The sequence below is a fragment of the Ascaphus truei genome, chromosome 1 (genome assembly GCF_040206685.1).
Source record: "Ascaphus truei isolate aAscTru1 chromosome 1, aAscTru1.hap1, whole genome shotgun sequence".
Classification (NCBI taxonomy): domain Eukaryota; kingdom Metazoa; phylum Chordata; class Amphibia; order Anura; family Ascaphidae; genus Ascaphus; species Ascaphus truei.
In genome coordinates this window covers 493039689-493063706 of record NC_134483.1, presented here as the reverse complement: position 1 = coordinate 493063706, position 24018 = coordinate 493039689, and the positions used below count along the sequence as shown (strand labels likewise).

At 43.9% G+C, this 24018-nt stretch overlaps 1 protein-coding gene across 1 annotated transcript in view; it reads right to left on the bottom strand.

Annotated features, from left to right (window-relative positions):
• The window catches only part of KCNIP4 (potassium voltage-gated channel interacting protein 4), a 591667-nt gene that overhangs the window by 103807 nt on the left and 463842 nt on the right, over positions 1-24018 (bottom strand). Inside the window, exon 2 of the mRNA XM_075568647.1 lies at positions 2880-3004. Within this exon, the coding sequence (XP_075424762.1) occupies positions 2880-3004 (125 nt within the window). The remainder of the gene's footprint in view (positions 1-2879; positions 3005-24018) is intronic.

Here is a 24018-nt window from a genome sequence, read left to right as displayed (position 1 = left end):
AAAACAATAAAGGTAACCAGGCATCCTTAAACATATAGCTATACACATAAACATAACACTTATGTACACTGAGATCCATGGTCGGTGACTCCTCCAGGAACTTGACTCTAGAATCTTCTAGCTTCACTATATATATTCCCTAGTGACATCACTGACATCATCATGCCTACAGGGGGAGTGATTTGGATATTACCTATGCATCCTATACCAGGTCAAAGTCTAGACACATTCTACAAGGTGGGCATGGCTAGATTTCTGCCTAATAACCCTATATCATGTGATGGGAGAGGGACATTACACTTTCTAAGCACATAGTGTTAACCCTTTTTTTTTAACACATTTCTGCAGCGCGCATCTCACCAATTTAAACTCGCCACACGCATTCATGTTAAACATAGCAGAATTCGCACATTTCTGCATATGGAGAATAAAACTCTCCAAAAAAGCTACTTTTTATTAAACTCGCCAATTTTAAAATTCGCTGCTCTCTGCATAGGCCCCTTAGTGTGCAGACATGGTTAGCTGAAACTTGCAGAGGACGGATGGCTTTCTTTAACTCCAATAGACAATTGAACCACTATCTATTAAGTAGAAGTCACCCTTCTCTTGAAAAGAGAAATATAATTAGATTTGTTTTATCAGGCAAGTATGCTATTTCATTTTCTTACAACTGACCTTTTAAAGGAGTTAATTAAGAGATGTGGTTTACTAAATAACTTGTAAAATAGCATACAGTTTTAAGAATAACCATAGTGTGAAAAGATATTCTGGCAAGTTAGTTTACTCAACATTTGTATCTAATTAGGAGGTAACAGTTACATAAAAGTTTTTTTTAACTGTACAGTACATGATCAGTGGAGATATAGTAACCTGCACCTCTATTGCAAAAGTAGCCCTAACAATGACATTCCAAAATGTTATACTGAAAAAACAGTTAATTTAATAAATGCCATGAGGTGGACATAATGTGCCCTCTAATTAGGAACAACATTCTGAAGATTTAAATGACCAAGTTATAGGTTACGGGCTCCCAAGGTAGAAGTCTCCGTGACATTTGCCATTGTTGTCTTTGTATTCAAGGGACTTATAATAGAGCTAAAATATTACTTGCTATTTAGTAGAAAATATATACAATGCTCATTGTTAGTAATGTTGAATGTGTCACAGTTTGGCACTGCGATCTTACTGACAATAGTTTCCATTTCTCCGCAAACCCGTAAAAGTTAGTCTGAACCTTTTGTTATTCAAAACCCGGTTGAAGGCATGTCATTCTGCCAACGTTTGCTGTTTTTTTTTTTGCTGCAAGTTTTTTTTTTTTTTTTTTTTTTAAACGTTATTTTCTTAATCGAATGAAAAAAACATATAGGGGCCTATGCAGAGAGCAGCGCTATTTCGAAATTCGCCATTTTTTGGAGAAAATCGCGCAGAAAGCAGCAGAAAATGGCGAGTTCCGAAAAACGCGCCAATTTTTCTTTTCTATTTGTAAAACTCGCCTCGCGGCTGGCGAGAACCTCAATCTCGCCAGTTTTAAAAATATCCGTATGCAGAGAGGCGCGAACGGCATCTAGTGGCTGTTCGCGCCAATAAAATGGCGCGATTGTCTCCTTTTTGCCTCGCCAGAAAAAACTGGCAAGAAGCTGCCGCTCGCGGCCATAGCAAAGGAAAAAAAAGGCGCGAATTTGTTTTTACACGTTTCTGAAGCGCGCATCTCGCCAATTTAAACTCGCCACACGCATCCATGTTAAACATAGCAGAATTCGCACTTTTCTGCATATGGAGAATAAAACTCTCCAAAAAAGCTACTTTTTAATAAATTCGCCAATTTTAAAATTCGCTGCTCTCTGCATAGGCCCCTTAGAGTCAACCTTTCTCAAACTCAGATGAACGCGGGAAAAGTTGAACTTGTGACGGAACACCATATTGATACCGGATTTGAACTTTGGCAAAAAGTTCGCCCATTACACATGGTCCGCAGAGGAACACATTGTTGATAGACCAGAGTAGGTCTTTAAAGCGGCAGATCAAGCTGCGTTTAATTTTTTTTCTTTTCTTCCATTCAATATGTGCATCAATACAATCTGCACACTGACAACTGATGAGCTAAATTGCCGATCGATCAGTTCTCCTGTAATCGATTTCCGAATCGGGGGTTATTTAATTCACTGTTAGTGCAGCGGAAGAGTACCCAGGATGCAAAGTTCTGTGTGGAAGATCATGTGACCAGGCAGGCACTAGATACAATTGGTGCACTGCTAAAGAGAGGGCAGGGCTCAAGAGCCAGAGCCTGTCTCAGAAAGGAAGGGCATGTGACTTTGTAAATAGTTTCTATAGAAACAAAAATGCTTGTTTAATTAGAATACATTCAAAATGTCTTTCAAATGTTTCTCATAGTCCAGAACTGATTTATTAAAAAAAAACATATGTAGGATATTGCTTGAACTGCAGCTTTAAAGAACTGACCATAACAGATTGAAATATTATACATATTTAAAGCAAATAAAAATACTACTTGTGAGCACATTCACATGGCTGATACAGGTCTACAACCCTGCCTTTTCCCATTATCTTTTAGCATACAGTGCTTCTGCTGAAGCCAGGGATTCTGGGCACTGACATGCAAAATAGCTACTTCTCCATTTTAACATGGACCCTATATTGTAAACAGATTTAAACAGCTTTCAAATACTGTCATATTAAATACAAAATCGGATATCCTATTTAATTTGGTGTTTTGCTTACATTTTACAATGTTGGAAATTTTGTCACTGATCAGATAAACAAATACCCTTTCGCATTTCATTTTTTCCTCTCTGCCAAGTCTTAGGGACTTGGCTTGGTTTGCATATGGAATGATTGAAATGCAGAAATAAAATGCTCACGTTCTTGAATCCCCTATACAGAATCTGAAGCTCCTTCTTGGTGAATTGAGTCTGTGCCTCCAGCAGTTCCAGAGCCTCGGGGCGATGCCGCACGGTGGCCATTTCCATTTCATCTTCGACGCTGTCTGAAGAGTGATACAGAACAAAAGTTAAAACAGGAAAATGAAATGTCAAATACCTATTTCAAATACGAGAACTTTAAGTGAAATAACCTTGTAGGAAAGATTCTCAAACGGTTTGATGTCGTAGTTGTCCTTGCTTGAAACAAGTACATATCCTGTACAGTTCCTCTTGGGTTATCCATCGTTCTATAGCTATGTCATATTTTTCAAAGTTTCAGAGCAAATTTGCATTTAGCAAATGTGCTTGCAACAGATTATGTAACAATACAATAGAGTTTTTTTTACTTGCTTTATTATATTTTTTTTTTTTTTTTAACTTGTATTTTTTATTTTTGTGAAAATACAGCATATATACATTTTATTTCCAGTACTGTGACATGCATTATTCATATCTCTTATGTATAACAGCTGAGCGCAAACATTGTCATCAAAACATAGTTATAAGTATTGACATAATCTTAAATAATAAATAATCATAAAGTAAAGTTAGGTGGGGGGGGGGAGGGGAAGAGGGTGGGAGGGGGAGGGAGGACGGGATGCCGCGACTCTGCTCATCGCCTCCGAGACCGATGTCTAGTTTAATTTGTTGCTGCTGGGTGGGCTACTCCATCACCGGAGAACGCATCTAGCTACTATTAAAGCAAAACGGTGGAACTCTCCACCCCAGGGATGTCTGTCTGGGCCAGCCAAGGCGTCCAGACTTTTAGGAAATTTTCGCCAGTGTCATTGACTAAACTTGTCAATTTTTCCATCTGGCATATGAACCAAATTTTGTTCCGAATTTTGGGGATAACAGGAATTTCACTTTGTTTCCATAATGCTGCGATCTCGCACCGCACGGCTGTAGCAAAATGAGCTATTAGTTTAAGAGTTGCCTTTGAGAAGCCCTGTCGTGCTCTTCCCAAAAGGAAGAGCCCGGGGTCAAATGGGATGTCGAGGCCTAAAAGCCTCTGAAGCCAATTGATGATTTTTTTCCATAGTGGACTCAGCCGGGGGCAGGACCACAGCATATGTAACAGATCAGCGGGTTCTCCACACTGTCTAGGACAGAGCGGAGAACTACCGTGTACAAATTTGGATATTCTAAGCGGGGTGAGGTACCACCTCATTAGGACCTTATATGCGTTCTCCTTTAATGTTGTGCAAATCGAGCTCTTAGCAGCTGTTGTTGCTATTTGTGTCCACTCGTCTAAATCTAGGGTCTCCCCTAAGTCTGTTTCCCATTTTAGCATGTAGCCTAGTTTATGGGTGACTTTAATTCCAGAACCGATCACTTCTCTATACATCTGCGATGTGAGTCCCTTCGTATTAGTCTCATTCAGACAGAGCTTTTCGAAAGTTGTCAATGGTGGATATGGGGTTGAGTTGTTGTAAAAGGCTCTGATCTGGAGGTATCTATAGAATTCTGATTGTGGGATATTTTTCTCTTCTCTAATTTGTGCAAATGATATGAGTTTGTTGTCCACCACCAGATCTTGTAATCTCATAATATTATGCTGTTTCCAAATTTGAAAGTTAGCGCTAGGCATACCCGGAGCAAAGTGTGGGTTACCCCATAGGGTTGTCATCAGGGATTTTTTGGACGTAAGTCCGCATCGAAATTTGGTAACATCCCAGATTGCTAATGAGTTGGTCATTGAGGATAGCGGCTGAAGTATAGCGGATTTTCTTGCTATTTTTGGAGTCCATAATAGGTTGCTTAGTTCCAATGGGGAACAGGCTTTGCTTTCCAATGCGACCCATCGCTTCAAATCAGGGTTTGTTTGCCATTGGGAGAGTTGACATAATTGGGCCGCTCGATAGTATGAAATTAAGCAAGGTACTGCTAAGCCCCCTTCTGTTGGGTGTTTCATTAGGGTCTGACTATTTATTCTAGGCTTTTTGCCTCCCCAAATAAATGTAAAAATGGCGGATTGTAGATCTCTAATTTCCTTCAAATTTAACGGTACTGGGAGGGTTTGGAATAAGTATAAGATGCGTGGGAGAACATTCATTTTTATGCTATATATTTTTCCTATCCAAGAGATATTGAATTTCGCCCACCTTCTTATATCCTCCTTCAGTGCTTTAATTAATTTGGGATAGTTTGCTTTATAAATTGATTTATATTCACTTGTAATAAATACCCCTAAGTATTTAATTGCCTTAGGTTGCCAGCGAAAGTTGAAGTTTAAAGAGATCAGTTTTTCTTCTGGTTTTGGAATGGTAACGTTCAGGGCTTCTGACTTTGACTGGTTTATTTTAAATCCTGAAATTTTGTTGAACTTATCTAATAGGCTGAAGAGGTTAGGGAGGGAGGTGAGTGGTTTAGACAAGACCATTAGCACATCGTCAGCATAGAGGGCTATTTTGTGGGATTGATTATCTAATTTGAGACCGGAAATATCCGGATTCTCTCTCACATGTGCCGCTAACGGTTCCATGCACATGGCAAAGAGTAAGGGCGAGAGGGGGCAACCCTGTCTCGTGCCACTCTTGATCTTAAATATGTCCGAGGGGTAGCCTTGGTGCATCACTTTGGCTGTCGGACCAGAGTACAGCGCCATAATAGCTGATATTAATTTATTCTCGAAACCAAATGCTCCAAGTGTAGCTTTTAAGTATGCCCAGTCGATCCTATCAAAGGCCTTTTCTGCATCTAGACTTAACACCATAATTTTTACTTTTTGCGATTTGGCTACTTCTAGCAGATCAACGATTCGACGGATATTATCTCCCGCTTGTCTATCTTTAATGAATCCGACTTGATCTGGGTGTATTAGTCTAGGTAGGATCTGACTTAATCTATTGGCAATCAATTTAGCATAGATTTTAATGTCCGTGTTGATAAGCGAGATAGGTCTATAACTTTTACAATCTAATGGGTCTTTGCCAGATTTATGAATTACGGAGATTGACGCTTGGAGCATGTTTTCGGGGAAGGGTTGTCCTGCCAAAACCGCGTTGAACATTTTGAGCAGGTATGGGGCCAAAATTTTGCTGAATTTTTTATAATAGAGGCCCGAGAAGCCATCTGGACCCGGGGCCTTCGAGGTCTTAAGGTTGTCTATAACTAGATCTAGCTCTTCTATGGTAAAGTCGAGACTCAGTCGCCCTCTCTCCTCAACCGTCAGCTTTGGTAGTTTTGAACTCGAGAGAAATGACTCACGAGATCGTTCGGTATTTTGGTTATGTACTATTTTATCCCCATTATATAGTTTCTCATAGAATGACTTGAATTCTTCAACAATTACAGATGGATTGCCAGAGATAGAGCCCGAGGATCTTTTAATGGCTTGTATACTATAATTAGGGGGTCTGTCTCTCAGTTTGTTGGCGAGCATAGTATCTGGCTTATTTGCTTTATCGAAAAATTTCCTCTTTGACCAATTCAGGGACATATCAGCCTGGGATGTTAATAGAAGATTTATTTCTATTTTGGCATCTCTTATTGGTTTGAGTAGGTTGGGGTTATTGGATTGTTTATGTTTGTCTTCTAGGGTTTTCAATTTAGGTTGTAGTAAATTTAACTTGTATTCACGTTCTCTCTTTTTTCTAGACGCTATACTAATAAGTGTGCCCCTGAGCGTGGCTTTATGAGCCTCCCATAGGGATAGATAGGAGTCTACTGAACCATCGTTCAGTTGGAAAAATTGCTCTATTTCGTTGGCCACTAATTGAGCGGTGAAAGGGTTCTTTAATAGGGCTTCATTAAGTTTCCAGTTTGCTCTAGGTCTGTCCAGAATTAGCTGGGTGCACCGTAGCTCTATAGGCGCATGATCTGACCATGAAATATCATGGATCCCTGTATGGGAGATCTGCGGGACCAGTCTGCTAGAGATAAAGAAGTAATCGATTCTGCTATAAGTTGAATGCGGGTGGGAGAAGAAGGTATAATCCCTGTCGTGGGGGTGTTGTTCCCGCCATATGTCTAGCAGTTGGTTTTTTGCTAGACCCCTACGTAGGGCCTTTGGGATAGCCTTTGGGTAACGCTGAGTTTGATGTGACCTATCGAGCTTGGGATTTAGAGCTAGGTTAAAGTCTCCTGCTACAATTATGGGACCCTTGGCAGTTGTATGTAGTTTGTTGAAAAAGGTCGTGAAGAATTGTGGCTCTTGGATATTGGGGGCATACAGTGTTGCCAATGTTAGTGGTTGATTATTTAGGGTGCCTATTAGGATTAGGTATCTGCCTTCCTTATCTTTGAGGGTTTTCTCTAGATGGAAAGGGCATTTATTGTGAAAGATGATGGCTACTCCTCGTTTTTTTGTAGTAGACGAGGAGGTATAGAATTGTCGGAAGTGTTTGTCCAGGTATTTTGGAGTGTTCTTAGAGCTAAAGTGTGTTTCCTGGATTAGGATAATGTCCGCCTGCTTTCTTTGATAGTCAGTACAAGCTACCTTTCTCTTGCTTGGGCTATTGAGGCCTTTTACGTTGTGAGATAATATAGTCAGCCCCATGGTAAGATGTATTGGAGGGCTAGTGTAAGTGGGATCTGTGTGTTATACAGAGTGGTGGGGTGTGGTACCTGTACATCCAGTGTCTTTGGAGCGAGTGTGTTGCAGAGGCGGTCATTGATTTCGGACAGATGTCGCGGCATTCCGGTGGGGAGGGGAGGGGGAGGAAAGGAGACAAAAAACATTAGTAACATAAACAACAGTGGAGAACCAATAAGGGTCAAAGACTCTTGTGGATCTCTTGCCTTTGGGAGGGCAAATTGCCAGCAATTATCTGCACAGCCTGTGCAGTTGCCCCTGGAGTTTGGGGCATGCTCCTCCCAGAGGACTTTGTGGCTTGTCCTATAATAAGCTAGGACATGCCATGTCGGCTTCATGACGATAGCCAGGGAAGGGAGAAGACTCCCCCTCGACTTTTGTGGATGAAAATACAACTAGCGTGAACTTTGCATAACAACAATTTTTTTTTTTTTTTTTTTCCCCATTATTTTTATTTTATTTTTTATATGGGGATAAGGTAACCCAGAGACCAGCCAGGCGGACGCTATGGTGGATGTCTGCATTAAGGGGACGGCTACCTGTCAGGAGAGTAGTTCCTCATAGGGAGGGATTTATACTAGGGGGGTCTCAGCTGTGGGATCAGTGCTCTTACGATGCTAAGAAGGGCATTGATAATGTGGAGATCACTAGTTAGCACCTCTAGCTCACAGTCCCTCCCTTGCTTGTCTTCCCCAGGTATCGCACAATATATATATAATACAGGCGGCAGGGGGGGGGAGGGGGCGAACCATGACTCTCTTTCTATATAGTGGCGGTCATGCCCCGTGTCCCGTCGCCCCCACCCCACCCAACCCCCTCCGATAAACACTGACCCACCCCCCCCATCACATTGGGTGTTCTGTGCCACTATGCCCATGGGTGTGCACATTCCCCCCAGGACTAACGGGAAGTCCTTTGTGATGACGCCTCCATGACGCCGCAGGATCAGCTGTCCACACCGAGGGGTGAGTTGGGCGTGGATATGGGGGGAGAAGCGGCCGCCAGATGCGTCAACCGCATATATCGGGACTCTTTAGTGTGCCCCCTGTAGGGAGTGGGGGGCGCCCCCGTCATCTGTGTCTCCCTCTTCTGCAGTGCTGCATGGACCCTTCAAGATGGCTGCTGGCCGCCTCCGAGTGCAGAGCGCTTCCGCGGGGGTAGCAAGATGGCCGCCGTCTCAAACCAAACTTTTGAAGGTCCCAACTTTATGGACAACGTGGATGGACAAACGAGCAGTCCAGTGGTCGTGCCGCTTTAAGGCTCAACTGGTTGTTGCCGGACCTCAGTTAAGGGCCATATCCCGTGACTTGCTGCGTTGGCGAGTCACTCGGTTCCAGCCCGGCTCCGGGGAGGCTGTTTCTGCGACTTGCAGGTGCGTAATTTGTTCCTTGAGGCCCAGCTTCACTAGAAAGCGGTCTTGGTCTTCAGGGGAGCGTAGTATGTGTGCGGCTCCATTCTTTAGGACCTGGAGACCGAAGGGGAATACCCACCGGTACCTGATCCCCTTGTCTCGGAGGAGTCTGGTGACCGGGCCAATGGCTTTGCGCTTAAGCAGGGTAGTCGGTGAGAGGTCCTGGAAAATCAGGAGTTTGATCCCCTCAAACTCCACGGATCCCTTTGCGCGTGCGATTTGGCAGACTGCTTCTTTAATTCTAAAAAAGTGTAGCCTTGCGATGATGTCTCTCGGGGGATCGTTTGGCTGGGGCTTGGACCTGAGGGCCCTGTGACATCTGTCAAGATGGAGATCCGCTTCAGGCCTGTCGGGGAACAGGCTTGTCAGCCATTTTGTGAGGAACTCCTCCGGATCAGCGATCTCCTCAGGGACTCCTCTCACCCTGATGTTGTTGCGCCGATCGCGGTTTTCGGCATCTTCTTGTTTAAGCGCAAGTTCATTTATTTGTGCCTGCAAGTTTGTGGTCACTTTTTCAGTTTTGCGGACCGCTTTGATCGTTGAATCTAGCCGCGTCTCTACTTCGTCGGTTCTGGCGCCAATTCCGGCAATGTCTCTGCGAAGATCAGAGAGTTCAGAGTGTAAGTGAGATTTTAGTTCATCACAGAACTCTCTCATGATCCTGCGTGTCATAGCTTCCGTGGACCGGAGTTCTGATTGTTCCATAGGCGGATCATCCTCAGAATCAGAAGTGACATGCGGTGGTGAGGGTCCCATTCTGTGGGTGCGGGCCGGATCAGTTTTATTAAAGTAGGTAGTGAGAACTGCCTTGGTTTTGCCCGATTTTGTTTTGGCTTGCATCTCTGTATGCTCCTATCGTGATTTAATCCCGTTTTGTGGTGTTCACGCTAGTTTTAGTGCACTTTAAATGCTTCTAGTCTGGCGAGGGGGAAGGAGCTCTTCACTCACGCATCCATTCCCTTAGCCTTCGCGCATGCGCCTTCATTTCTTTATTTTTTAATCGTAGGTAGCCAAGCATTGGGGAGCTCCAACGTCAGGGGAGGTTTTTCTGCACAGTGGCTGTATATATATATATTTTTTCCTTTTTTTTTTTATTGTGAAGATTAGGGCTGGGGAGAGAGTGTGTTGGAATACAACTCAGAGCCCTGTTTTTCAGCTTTTCTGTGGTGCATATGCTTGTGTGTTACTCAGGCTGGTTAGTTTTTGTGTTTTGGTGTTTTTTATTTATTTATGTGCCTGGGGGGAGATATACCTTTAAATCCAACCTGCGGCGGCCATCTTGGATTTCGCCGACACGCAGGCTGGAACGCAGAGATCCAGGCAGCTCCGATCCTGCTGTAGCAGCTGTAGCAGCTGTTCTCAGCCCCCCTCCGCACCACAACAGTGCAGGCAGATCGATGGCAGCACAGGGAGGCCGGGGGGAATAGCAGGAAGGCGCGCTGGTCAGATTTTCTGCCGGCCGGGAGAGGTAAGGGCTGCGTGCAGCTACAGAGCCATGGCGGCCATGTTAATTAGCCTCCAGTCGCACCCGAGCCCTCCGCCACCCCCGCAGACCCCACAGGTAGTCTCAGACCCCAGTAGGGACGGCAGGAGGCGGGGGGGGGGGAGCGCAGGACCACGGAGCAGGAAGGCGCGTTCTGACGGACCGCTGGCCGGGGGAAGGTATGACCGGTACTCAGCTCTCTCTCCCTCACAGAGCAATGGCAGCCATTTTGGGTGCCATGTCCCGCTACTCCCTCACTTCTTCCTCCAGAGCGCGCAGGGGGAGATATGCTCAGGCGGGGGACAGGCTGCAGCACTCGTGAGGAAGGGCGATCAGGCCCCGGGGGACTGAGGCTCAGGTGTGGGTACAGCTCGCAGCACCCGTGAGCCCCCTAGGTGGAATGGCGCCGAGTGACAGGGGTGTGTAGCGCTCGGGAATAGGGAGACAGGCTTGGCAGTTGACAGCTCTGCTACAGCCGAGACCCGTGGGAGGAGGGGTGTCCAGGAAGAGAGATTTTCCTAATTTGGGTTGGCAGGAGTGGGAGGCAGACCAGGTTCCAATTTAATTGTTTAAAGGGGGGTTGGGGGGACAGATCTGCGAGTCAGCTCGCCTGTGTATTCTCCAGGGTCTCAAGAGGAGAGGGCAGAATCCAACTCACGTTTTTTCAGCTCTGTTCTTATACTTTTCTGTTCTGTGATAAAGTCAAATATGTTGTATTTTGCATCTGTGTGTGAGTGCCTGATTTTATGGTTTTATTGAGTGCCTGTTTATCCGTTTGATACTGCAGGGCCTCGTGTCTCTTCGGCCTACAGTAGGTTTACATGCAGCCACACCATCTAGGCCCCATAAGTGGGTAATTTCCCCAAATATAGTCCGATTTGATCAAGTCTCAGTTTGTGGTGATCCCCAGCTCTACTACACTCTAAATCTGTGTCTTTTTTGGTAATTAGAGCGACGATGCCCTGTGATGGATAAAGCTTGTGGTTTTGCTATCCAGGAGCTTAAGCACTACACGTCCATCTTGCCTGAGCTCCAAGCCACGCCCCCGCTTTATTATATTTTATACAGTATGCTGTTCTATTTTGCTTTATAATGTATTGTTGCATAGAGAACACAGGGTAATATTTACTAAGCAGTGCTAATCTACGAAAGACCTTGTAATACGGCTTATTACAGTAAATGTACCCTTTAACATAACATTCAAGTGAATTGCCTGTAAGGTTACTTTTGTCCTGGAAGGTGTGTTATGGAATAACATATGCAGTTAGAAGAAAAATGCAGGCACACTGAAAAGAATCACAGGATACTTATCAGCCGGTGCTCCATAACAGAAGAGAATCCTTAGGTCCCAAAGAAATCATCAGAGAGGATATGAGATATAGAGGCACACAGACTTGCTAAATAGATACATTTATTGTGTCAAATGAACCAACGTTCCGGTTGCAAATAACAACCTTTGTCAAGGGCCCTCACCTTGACAAAGGCTGTTATTTGCATGTAGCCCCTGTAAACAGCATGGGCTATAACATCTTCCTACTACTGTGGTAAGTCCTGTTAATGACAGGCCCCAGTAGTAATCATGGGTTTTCCCCCCTTGTAAGCCCTGCCTGATTGATAGATACAAGCCTCACTCTGCTGTAGGCCTGATGCAGAGGGGAGGTTCTGTTGATGTCATGAGGGGCGGGGCTGACCAAACTTAGTTGCAGTTCCTGTGTGCTCTCTGTTCTGTTAGTGTTGGAGTGTCTGACTGGACAGTCAGATTGTGTGAGCTAGATCATAGGTTCCAGAGGAGTAGGGCCTAGTGAGTTATAGGTGGACCAGTGCCCCTCACCCTGCTTAGGGGGTGAGGGAAGAGCTAGCCCCACCCTGAGCGCCCTGGGCTGAGGGTGGAGGCAGGGAGCAAATACCCCCCTTCAGACCATCCTGAGGAGAACTATTTGGAGGGAAGGAGAGGAGAAGGAGACAGATCCTGTACACTGTGAAGGAAGTGTTTTGCTGTGTACTATTGCTGCTGTGTGCTGCTCTAATAAGCTGTGAGTACAATAAAGACCCTGTGGCTTTTACCAAAGACTGTGTGATTTTGAGTATTCACCCCTGGACCAGGGTGGTTCCTCTATATGGGTCCTCTCCCATATCCCTGGGAGCTATAGAAGATGGAGGCGCTGCACCACCACTAAGATACCATGGAGGCCAATGCCCCAGAAGCCTGGTCCTGTCTCCCCCCATAACACCGTGGGAAGCTCAGGCCCTCCTGTTCCACGCAGGTATGCACCACCACTATGCATATAATCTGCCCTCATGCACCACAGATGTGTCGGGGGGGAGGGGGGAACAAGGGTTACATGCAGCTGAAAAATTTATTCATTTGGAACAATACATTTCCTTATTCAGCAAGTCTGTGTGTCAGTATCTCTTCTACCCTCTCTGTGGTATGGAATAATACAGCTCAGTAAATGTGACTCTTTAAGGTCCAATCCATTGCCAAAGGTGTTTTCCAGCATTGAAGGTGTATTATGGAGAAGCAGTTCTTGGTGAGTATGGCTCCCAGCGTACTAAGTGCAGTAAATAGTAAAATTAACAGGCACATTTAAACCCGTCCAGGAATGTTTTGCCAAGAAAAATGAGTTGACATTGGGATATGGACTAAGTTCTCTACTTTCAGAGCCACGAGATCACTTCTTTTAAAGTTTATTTTGTTAGCAGCAAATAGTTGGTCGTGGTTCCCACAATGTGTATTTCTAGAAAACATATGATGGATAGAATAAGGCATGGTACAAAGAAATATTGCTCAATATTCCCTAGATTTAAATGATCGGTCAATGCATATACTCACATCCACAGATAAAACAGTAGACTATAGTTTTTCAACTTTTGTCAACCATAGTCAAGAGAAAACAAAAAAGGTCACATATGTAAACATGAATAAAAATTATTTCTAATGCAATTAACTTTTTGTGTGCAGATGGAATATTGTTATGTCTATGTACAGTTCTTGTAAAAAATAATTAGCATTGATAGATGTGTTACATATCACTAAGAATTGAAGATTATAATATTATTTTCTTATATACCTGTAGCTCTGACAATGTACAAAGTGCTGCACCTGTGAGTATCTGTGGACCCCCAGCACTGTTTAGCTCCATGAGAGCCCCTGGTTCGCATCTTATAATCTTGCCCCCCCCCAAAAAAACTCACCCCCCCATGTGTGTGATTGAGAACAGACACATAGGGGCCTATTCTACTAGCTTCAAAGTGTGACAAATCACTTCTAAAGTACATTTTCAAAGCAAACTTGCATGCTTTGCTATTCTGTAAGCCTTTATCACATGTCCAAACCATGCAAAAAAGGCTTTTTTTTTAGAAGCGTTTTCATTCTGGCTGTGCAAATCCGGGCGGAATGACAAAAGTCAAATTTTTGCAAACTTGCTGTATTCTAGAAGCTCTGAAAAGTGGAAAAGGCTACATCACTTCTAAACAACTCACATTTGTTTCTCACTACCTCAAATCTGACAAGATTGAAATTGCAATTTCCCTCCATAGCCTGAAATATGAGGAGGAGGAGGAGGAGCTGCTGCCCTGAATGGCAGGGTTGTGGGTTCTAATACTGTTGGGTCTCATACTGATACCCCTTCAAAACAAGGGCCTTTAGATTTATTGGTCTTAAGCATATATTTTAGGATGTGTAACTCATTTAAATATACTTTGTACATGTAACGGTTAGACACCAACCCAATCTCACATTGGCCCCTGTGGTCTACTGGCCCCATTACATGTCTGTGTATATTGGGGTGCAGCTGCTGGCTTACAGGACTCCTGAGTCTCCCGCTGGGTTGGTATGGGGATATCAGCATGACAGGCGTCTGAGGTAGTGTCTCTGAGTCCTACTCACATTCGATGCAGTGCCTCCACCCCATCAGGATCTCTGCGGCCACAGGGGGATGTATCTGATGGGGAACTCCTCTGTGGTACCTCCTTCTGCAGAATGACTCCACACTCACACAGAAGGGATGTAGTGAACAAGGGCATCTTTATTTTCATCTGATTAGGCAGACTGCCCCTCATCGCGGTCGTGCTCAGCCGCTCATCTTTTTGAGGAACCCTCCCTTCCGAAGGTTCCTCCTCTCTCAATAGAGTTGGTTCACCTCTCCCCTAAGGGAGATCACCATCTGTGTCAGGTCCCTGAACACAGTGTGTAGTCAACTTGCACTGGAACCTGACGGCCTTGAACTGCTGCAGAAACTCCATGTTAACACCAGGCTGCAACCTAGACTCAACCACCAACTTTTGGCAGTTCTGTGTCTTATATAGACTCAGAAAGCAGACAACCCTCTGTGTCACTAACAGTGGACACAGAGCATGTTGTCACTTCCCTTGTTACATATGACACCTCACCAGGGTGTGAGGGCAAACCTCCATGATTGTTGCTGGCAACCCTGCATACTTACCAGGTTTACTGCCAGCATGAGAAAGAGATGTACACCATTTTTACACATGGCTACATACAGATATTAGCATATCTACCAGGGTACACGTTGCTTTTCCAGCACAGGCATCTCTCTGTAACTTTATTTGGAGGGAGGTTTGAGGGGACATATAAACCACTGGAGATACTATTAAGTTAGGAAATACTCCTCCATCCTCGCTTCCCCCTCCTCATTTTAAGTTGAGTTATTTCTTTATTTGATTTGGGAGCTCTGTTGGGAGGGTCGAGGTGCAGCTGCTTGCTGAGGAGGGAGGAAAAAAGAGACCTGCATGTTTTTAGAAACTGTCAGTTTTTCTTCCTTATCAGATAGGGAGCTAATTAGAACTTAAAGGGGAAGCTCCTCCCTTAACCTCTCTCCACAGGCACAACCTCCTCCCCTGACATAAAGGCTTATGAAGTCATGACTATAGGGAGGAGGGATAGTAGGGCATGGGGGACTGCACCCTGGCCCCTGACCCCCAAACCCACTTGCTCCACGAGCACCAACAATGATCACAGCGCTCAGCCTAGTACATTAAGTGCCCTGGTCGCACCTCCCCCAGCTCCTGCTGGTAGCTTGACCCCTGCATTCCCAGCTACATCATGGGCGCAGGTGGCAGCTCCCAGCAACAATAATGTTGGGTCACCGCCTAGCCTAACCAGGAAACATGGGGTTCGGTGCCCTATATCACTGGTGTGCTGTGTACAGTGCAGGTACTGTGCATCGGCAGGCCTGTATGATCATCCTCCTCACTGCGTGTGACATCACCTCCGTGTATTCCCACCTCCTCAGAGCAGCATAGATCTCACAGTTCTCAAGTTCCTCAGCAGTCCCAGCCTCCATGCGCTCTTGCCTTAATACAATTTCTACGCGTTTCGTAGCAATAGCCACTCCTGATGAAGAGAACCGCAAGATCTATGCTGCTCTGAGCAGGTGGGAATACACGGAGCTGACGTCACACACCGGAGCGCGCGGCGAGGAGGACGATTATACAGGCCTGCCGATGCACAGTACCTGCAACCCACAAACAGCATTAAAGACCCAGCTACCGAGAGCTTAACCTTTTTAAATATTGCCTGTAACAACGTTACAAAGTGTGAGTAGTATGTGTTTATGTTAACACTAAAATTCTTTGATAATTTCTGGTCTGCACTATGTCTCTCTTTTTTCCTTGAGGTACATTCACTCCAACATATCCTGGAGCACACCAGTGTTGTTGCCTGTATAGTATATAGAAAGCCAGCGCATCAGAAAAAACAAGTCCTGTTTTGTAATAAAAAACTGCAGTTGGTATGAACTCCTTCCATATAAACATGTATCATAGCGTAGTCCTAATAGCGTTAGGGGACTAGTACCTAATACCAGCGGCACCATATATGAATAATACAGACCAGAGTCCCATAATAAAGGAGAAATAAAGGGTACGGCGACCCATAAGTATCACTCACTTATATTCTCCTGGAGTGTCCAACCATAGGTATGTTCTAGGCGTGCAATCTCCCAGGTAGAATCAAATGTCCCCCCTTAGGTCACAACAGGGGTCCACCAATGTGTTTCAGGCAGTATGCCCTTTCTCAAGGTTTATTGAGAAAGGGCATACTGCCCGAAACGCGTTGGTGGACCCGTGTTGTGACCTAAGGGGGGACATTTGATCCACTTTTCATGGAATAAACACCATTTTGATGCTGCATGCCGTGAGCCTCCTTCTGTTCCTTTTGGCAGTGCACTGCCTTATCTTTTACCTGTTGTTGCCTGTATATCCTGGGGTTCCAAAAGCCGTCACTGCATTAAAGAGGCACACAACAGCCTGTGGTTGTAATTGCTTTATTACTCCCTATCTCTTGTAAGTGAGCATACATATGAGCCAAGCTCCAGTCCACACTCTCACATTTCTGTATACAGTGTACACTATTACTGTTTTTTCTTTCTGGGTTGATCTTGCTCCTTCTGGATTTTGTGGAGATTTGCAGTTAAAAACAATGACAAATTCTTTTGCAAAGTTAAAGGGAGTTCTGACATGAATCTTTTTGCAAAATAATTGCCCAGAACTTTGCTCCTCCAGGAACATTAAATCTGGCAACATCTGCAAATCCTTAGACTTTATAAAGATCAGACAAGGAAATTGTGTACAAACATGATTTTATCCTCTCAGTTTTTGTCTGTCAGTTCTTAGAAGTGCTGTGTGCATGCTTGGACACATAATTTTAGTAATCTATCTATCTATCTATCTATCTATCTATCTATCTATCTATCTATCTATCTATCTATCTATGTGAAAAAGAAAGTACACCCTCTTTGAATTCCATGGTTTTACATATCAGGACATAATAACAATCATCTGTTCCTTAACAGGTCTTAAAATTAGGTAAATACAACCTCAGATGAACAACAACACATGACATATTACACCGTCATGATTTATTTAACAAAAATAAAGCCAAAATGGAGAAGCCATGTGTTAAAAATTAAGTACACCTTATGATTCAATAGCTTGTAGAACCACCTTTAGCAGCAATAACTTGAAGTAATCATTTTCTGTATGACTTTATCAGTCTCTCACATCGTTGTGGAGGAATTTTGGCCCATTCTTCTTTACAACGTTGCTTCAGTTCATTGAGGTTTGTGGGCATTTGTTTATGCACAGCTCTCTTAAGGTCCAGCCACAGCATTTCAATCGGGTTGAGGTCTGGAATTTGACTGGGCCATTGGAACACCTTGATTCTTTTCTTTTCAGCCATTCTGTTGTAGATTTGCTGGTGTGCTTGGGATCATTGTCCTGTTGCATGACCCAATTTCGGCCAAGCTTTAGCTGTTAGACAGGTGGTCTCACATGTGAGTCTAGAATACTTTGGTATACAGAGGAGTTCATGGTCGACTCAATGACTGCAAGGTTCCCAGGGCCTGTGGCTGCAAAAACAAGCCCAAATCATCATCCCTCCACCGCCGTTCTTGACAGTTGGTATGAGGTGTTTGTGCTGATATGCTGTGTTTGGTTTTCTCCAAACGTGGTGCTGTGGATTAAGACCAAACATCTCCACTTTGGTCTCGTCTGTCCAAAGGACATTGTTCCAGAAGTCTTGTGGTTTGTTCAGATGCAACTTTGCAAACCTAAGCCGTGCTGCCATGTTCTTTTTAGAGAGAAGAGGCTTTCTCCTGGCAACCCTTCCAAACAAACCATACTTGTTCAGTCTTTTTATAATTGTACTGTCATGAACTTTAACATTTAACATGCTAACTGAGGCCTGTAGAGTCTGAGATGTAACTCTTGGGTATTTTGCAATTTCAATGAGCATTGCACAGTCTGACCTTGGGGTGAATTTGCTGGCACATGACTGTGAAAAAGAAAGTACACCCTCTTTGAATTCTATGGTTTTACATATCAGGACATAATCACAATCATCTGTTCCTTAGCAGGTCAAACAATTAGGTAAATACAACCTCAGATGAACAGCCACACTTGACATATTACACCGTGTCATGATTTATTTAACAAAAATAAAGCCAAAATGGAGAAGCTACAGTGGCGGCCGATCTGAGTCTAAGTCGGCTAGATCCGCGGCTTTCAGATTATCCCGGTTAGGTGCGTTTTTTTGTAGTTTTCGCCCGGAGTGAACTGCGTTATTTTCGCACTCGTGATATTAGCATTTTATTCTCGCTGTCTGCAATACTGCAATGCCGTGTAAAAACTCAGGGGGACGTTTGCGACCTGTTGACTTGGAAGTCTAATACACAGGCGACACGTTTTATCCGAGCACGGCTAGCACCGCAAGCCGGGGGATGCCCCGGCGTGCTAGCCGCACTCCCTCAGCGTGCCGCGCATCATCGATGCGCGGTCACGCGTCATCGGGTGCCTGCGCCCCCTGCACGCGTGTCCAGGGCTCCCCGAGGGAGCCCTGGTGTCCCGCGATGTGGGGGACGGCGGCAGGGGGTTCCGGGGGACCCGGCGGACCCGGCAGCGGGAGGGAGAAAGCCCCGATCGGAGGGCGCTCCTCCGCTGCTTCGGCGCGTGCCCGGCACCCTCCGGCGCGCGCCAGGTTACTGCTGCGGCCGAGAATGGGCAAATGCTCGAATAAACTCGGCCGCAGCAGTACCTTCGTGGTTCAACCTACGTCAGTACACAGTCTGTGTGTGCGCGCGCAGTAATTGTAAATTTGCATATTTAAAGTATACATGCATTTGCAGTGCTGTGCTGCTGTACAGTATGTCTCATTTGAAAATTGTTGAAACGCATAGGCATGTACAGTACTGTAACAGTGTCACATTTCTGCATATACAGCGCTCTCCCCTCGCTCAGGATAATTAACTGCACTGCAGGGTATTTCAACTTCTTATCTTCTGTGCAATGCAATACATCTCTCCCACACCATTCCTTTGAACGTGTGTCTGGTTTCAATCACATTCCTGCTTGACAGCAGGAATTTACTGTGCATGCGCCTGTAACTTCGCCCACCACTGCTTGCTTGCCTGAGTGAGTAACCAAAATTTTTTTTTTATTATAATTTTTTTATTTTTATTTTCTCCTCAAGCCTGCAAAAACTATCTTACTGTATTACGATATTCAATCTGTGCTGTAGCTTTTGACTGCGACCCTGTGCATTTGACTGCACATGGTTGATTTGTGTGCTTTTTACGTACTGTATTTGGGGGTGTATTATTATGATGAACTGCCTTTTGAAATTAAAGTATGTCTTTAGCTTTGAACTTCATGCAGCTGTACCTGTAGCCTCCTCCCCCACGAACGCTAGCTCAAGGATTTGAAATTCCATGGAGTCGTTAATTTTCTGAATCTTGCCATTGTGTTCTTAATTCGTCCATAGCCGAGTTACAAAGCCTCAGTGCGCCTGCGTGTAATCCTTTTTGAGATGGGAGCTGCTTACTGCGCATGAGTCACCCAACCCCCCCTCTCCACAGAGTCGTTAATTTACTGAATCTTGCCATTGTGTTCTGAATCCGTCCATAGCCGAGCTACAAAGCCTGACTGCGCCTGCGTGTAATTCTCTTTGAGATGGGAATTTTGAGGCTTTGTTTACGGCAACACTTTGGAAAATCCCTTCTCAAATTTGATTTGCACAGAGCATCACCTCTCTATGCGCCTGTGTGTAATCCCCTTTCGGATGGGACCTAATTTATTCCTGCTCATGCGCCTGTAACTTTTAACTGTTATTTTATCCACAAGCCTGCAAAAACAATCTTGATATTACGATATTAAATCTGTGTGTTTGCCTGCACATGGTTGATTTGTGTGCTTTTTATGTATTGTTTTTGGGGGGTGTTGTGATCAAATTACAGTATTATGATGAACTGCCTTTTGAAATTACTGTACTCTACAGTACAGTATGTTATTTCTTTGAACTGCTGCACGACTAATCCTTCATCCCTCCCCCATGCACACACAAACTCTTATCAACAGACACCTCCACATAGTCATTAATTTTCTGAAGTTAGTTAGTCATTGTGTTTTTAATCTGTCCCTAGCCGAGCGTCAATCGCCTCACTGCACCTGCGTGTACTCTAATCCTTTTAGAGATCAGAGCTTGCTGCTTACTACGCATGAGTCACCCAACCCCCTCTCTCCACAGAGTCGTTAATTTTCTGAAGTTAGTTAGTCATTGTGTTTTTAATCCATCCCTAGCCGAGCGTCAATCACCTCACTGCACCTTCGTGTACTCTAATCCTTTTAGAGATGGGAGCTTGCTGCTTACTGCGCATGAGTCACCCAACCCCCTCTCTCCACAGAGTCTTTAATTTTCTGAATATTGCCATTGTGTAATCCTCTTTGAGATGGGAGCTAGCTGATTACTGCACATGACTCACCCCCCCCCCCAACCCTCTGAGGCTTAGTTTACGGTAACGCTTTGGAAAATCCCTTCTCGATTTTGAAATGTAAATCTGATTTGCACAGCATTGTGAGAATTGAGAGTTAAAAAAAACATTAACTGATTCATGTTGTTTTGTCATTCATTCTTATTCATTGGTGTACTGAAGGGGTGGGGGGGTTTGTGGTTGTTGTCAATGATTATGAGTAGCAGGAATGTGAATAAATATTCATTTTATTTTATCAGGAACCAAAAAATACAAATATAAAAATAATCATACATACATAATGCTGTCTTTATTAAGTTCTTCTGGCAGATTGAAATTGGATAAACATTTAGAAAATATTTGTAAAACATGGGGAAACATGAATAATGCACATTTATAAGAATATTATTTAATAATATATACTGTAATGTATAATATATATATTATATAGTAATATTATTTTTTCCGTCTTTATCTTGTTCCTCATTCTGTGTACAGTACAGTAGTTCATTGAGAGAGGAGAGGTTTTGTGTAAATCATTACTGCTGTTTATATATTGTAAATTTGACTGTACAAGCAGATTAGACTGGACCCAACACCCCGCCTCCCCCCAGGCCACCCTTTTTCCTGAAACGACAAGAAAACAAAAAATTAGTGCAGTTATGTGCGTACTGTATTATGGCATTGTGTGATGTGTAGTACTACTGTACATGGCTGGTGCTGCTTTCTCTGGAAAAAAAATTTGAGCAGTTAGTAGGCAGTTACTGTAGTACTGTCAAACTAGTCTACTGTATACTGGAACTACTGTATACTCTGACTACTGTTAAATACTATGTACTGTATCCTGATGGCTGGTGCTGCTCTCTCTGTAAAGAAAGAACTGTTACTACTGTATACTCTGACTATTGGGAAAGAAAAAATCTGTGCCATACTTACCTGTATCATACTGTACTTACAATACTACAGCACAGTACTACTTTCCTGATGCTTGCCCATTACGCGCGATGACAATGGGCAACACAGTGGCAATATGGTCTATATATTTATTGCAGCGTTCCACGGTGAGTACATCGTTCCAAAAACGCATTATGCCTTTCAACAACTCATCCTTTTTGGAGGGTTTCGCCACTTTCCGGATATGGTCCTTCAGCTGATGCCAGACCATTTCGATCGGATTGAAGTCTGGCGATCTGTCATTGGAAAAAAAGGAAAATTAGTTTAAGAGATACAGTACACAGTAAAAACAGTGGGAAAAAATGAGACTTCACCCAGTTGATACCGCGCTCAAGGATATGCGCTGTTGACGCGGTGTGCTTCAGATCGTTGTCCTGGTAGAAGCGGTTACCATTGGGGAACTCGCGTGTGATGTATTGCACTATCTCAGGGACAATGTTGTCTTGGAAGAAAGCTTTATTCATGATTCCTATAGCAAGAAAAGTGCTCAAAAAACTGCACAATAGTATAGTGCATACAGTAAGGCTACACCAGTAAAGTACAGTGCATAAGGCTACATTATATTTCATATATTTTACCTTCAAAGATGACAATGCATCCTGGTCCACGCGTAGAGATGGCACCCCACACATGCAGCTTCACGGGGTGTTTTGGCTGCGGCTTAAAAGATATGCGGCCTTTTTTGTGGAACACAAAGCTTGCAAATCTATCCAGCGACACAGTAGACTCGTCAGTGAAGATGCAATCCTGGAAAGTTTCCCCACTGTCAATCCATGCCTGGGCCTGGAGCACTCTTTTGATTTTGTTTGCGTCCCTTATCATGGGGTACGCTCTGTAATGACAAGGAATAAATAATTTTAGCGGTACAGTACAGTTTCCTAAACAACACTTTTACCTCCTGTACTGTCCAGTACTAACCTCACACGTCCATATTTCCATCCAATGCTGCGTCTCATCTTCTTTATGCTGGTCTCGGATACAGTGAGATTGTGATTTTCCTGCAGAGTGTATTTGACCCTTAATGCACTCTTCTCATCATTCTCCTCACTTATTTTGTCCATCAGAAGAGTTGTCTCCCTACAATGTAAAGAAAAACATTCCGGTAAGTAAAAATATTAGAGACAGTAGATCAACAGGATACAATATATTGTTCTATTAATATGCAGCAATATAAAACTGTTGTAATATAAATATACAACATATATATACTGTTGTAATATAAATATAAATATACAAAATATATACAGTATACTGTTGTACTATAAATATGAATATTCAAAATATATATACTGTTGTAATATAAATATACAAAATATATATACTGTTGTAATATAAATATATAAATATACAAAATATATATACTGTTGTAATATAAATATAAATATACAAGATATATATACTGCTGTAATATAAATATAAACATACAGGCCCGACAGTTTATTCGAGCATTTGCCCGTTTTGTGCCCCTTATGAACGGGGCTTATTCCGGCTGGCGCCAAAACGGAGCCGTGAGCGAGCCGCATCTTTCCGCATCTTCCCCTTCCCGCGCGTTTAATTAAAATGCCCCCCTACCCTTCCCCGAACCACTGGCTGCTCCCCCTGGCTTGCGCAAAGCTGCGCGCAGCGTCCCCCTTACCCCTGCTGCCTCTGCAGCCTTCGGGGATGCCGGGGAACCCTGGGCCGTGTGACCGGCGCCAGAGTGACGCGCTGCACGCGCCAGGGAAATCCCCAAATGAGCCGCCGGCTTGCCGTCGGCTCCCCCACACCGCGGCTACGGCCGTGTTCAAATAAACAGTGTCGCCACTGTACAATATATATATATTGTTGTAATATAAATCTACAGAAATAACAAAAATATTAGATACAGTACTGTAGATGTACAGTACATTTTTGGATCGAATTTTTTTTTTAAAGAGTTATAAATATACTTACGCGTTAGTTACCCTTGGTGCCCTTTTGCATTCTCTGTTTTTTCCGTGTGCATGATAGCTCACGGTGGTTGCTGGCACAATGAGGCCAAAAGTAGTTAACCAGCGTTGGATAGCAGCAATTCGGTGTCCGCTCGTGTACATCTCCTTAATTCACATGCTGAGATCCTTGGAAATCTTTTTAACAACCATTGCTGCGAGTAGAAAGAAATACAAACACAAGAATGTATATTCGATGTTTAGCCGATGTGTATTCAATGTGCAGTGAATCCACAAAATGGATGGTGTATTTATACGGTAATGACTCACATTAGAGTACGCCCACTTTCAACACCTGTACCTCGCTGCCATGCATAAAAGGTTACACACTTTGCATAGCCCACCACTTGATGATCTTTATCTGAACTGGCCCTTGTCCAGATACTGCCTTGTGCCACCTGCTTCCATGGGGCAACCCCGATTCTACGGACGCAGGAACCCACTCGCCTCTGCCGTGCCTGT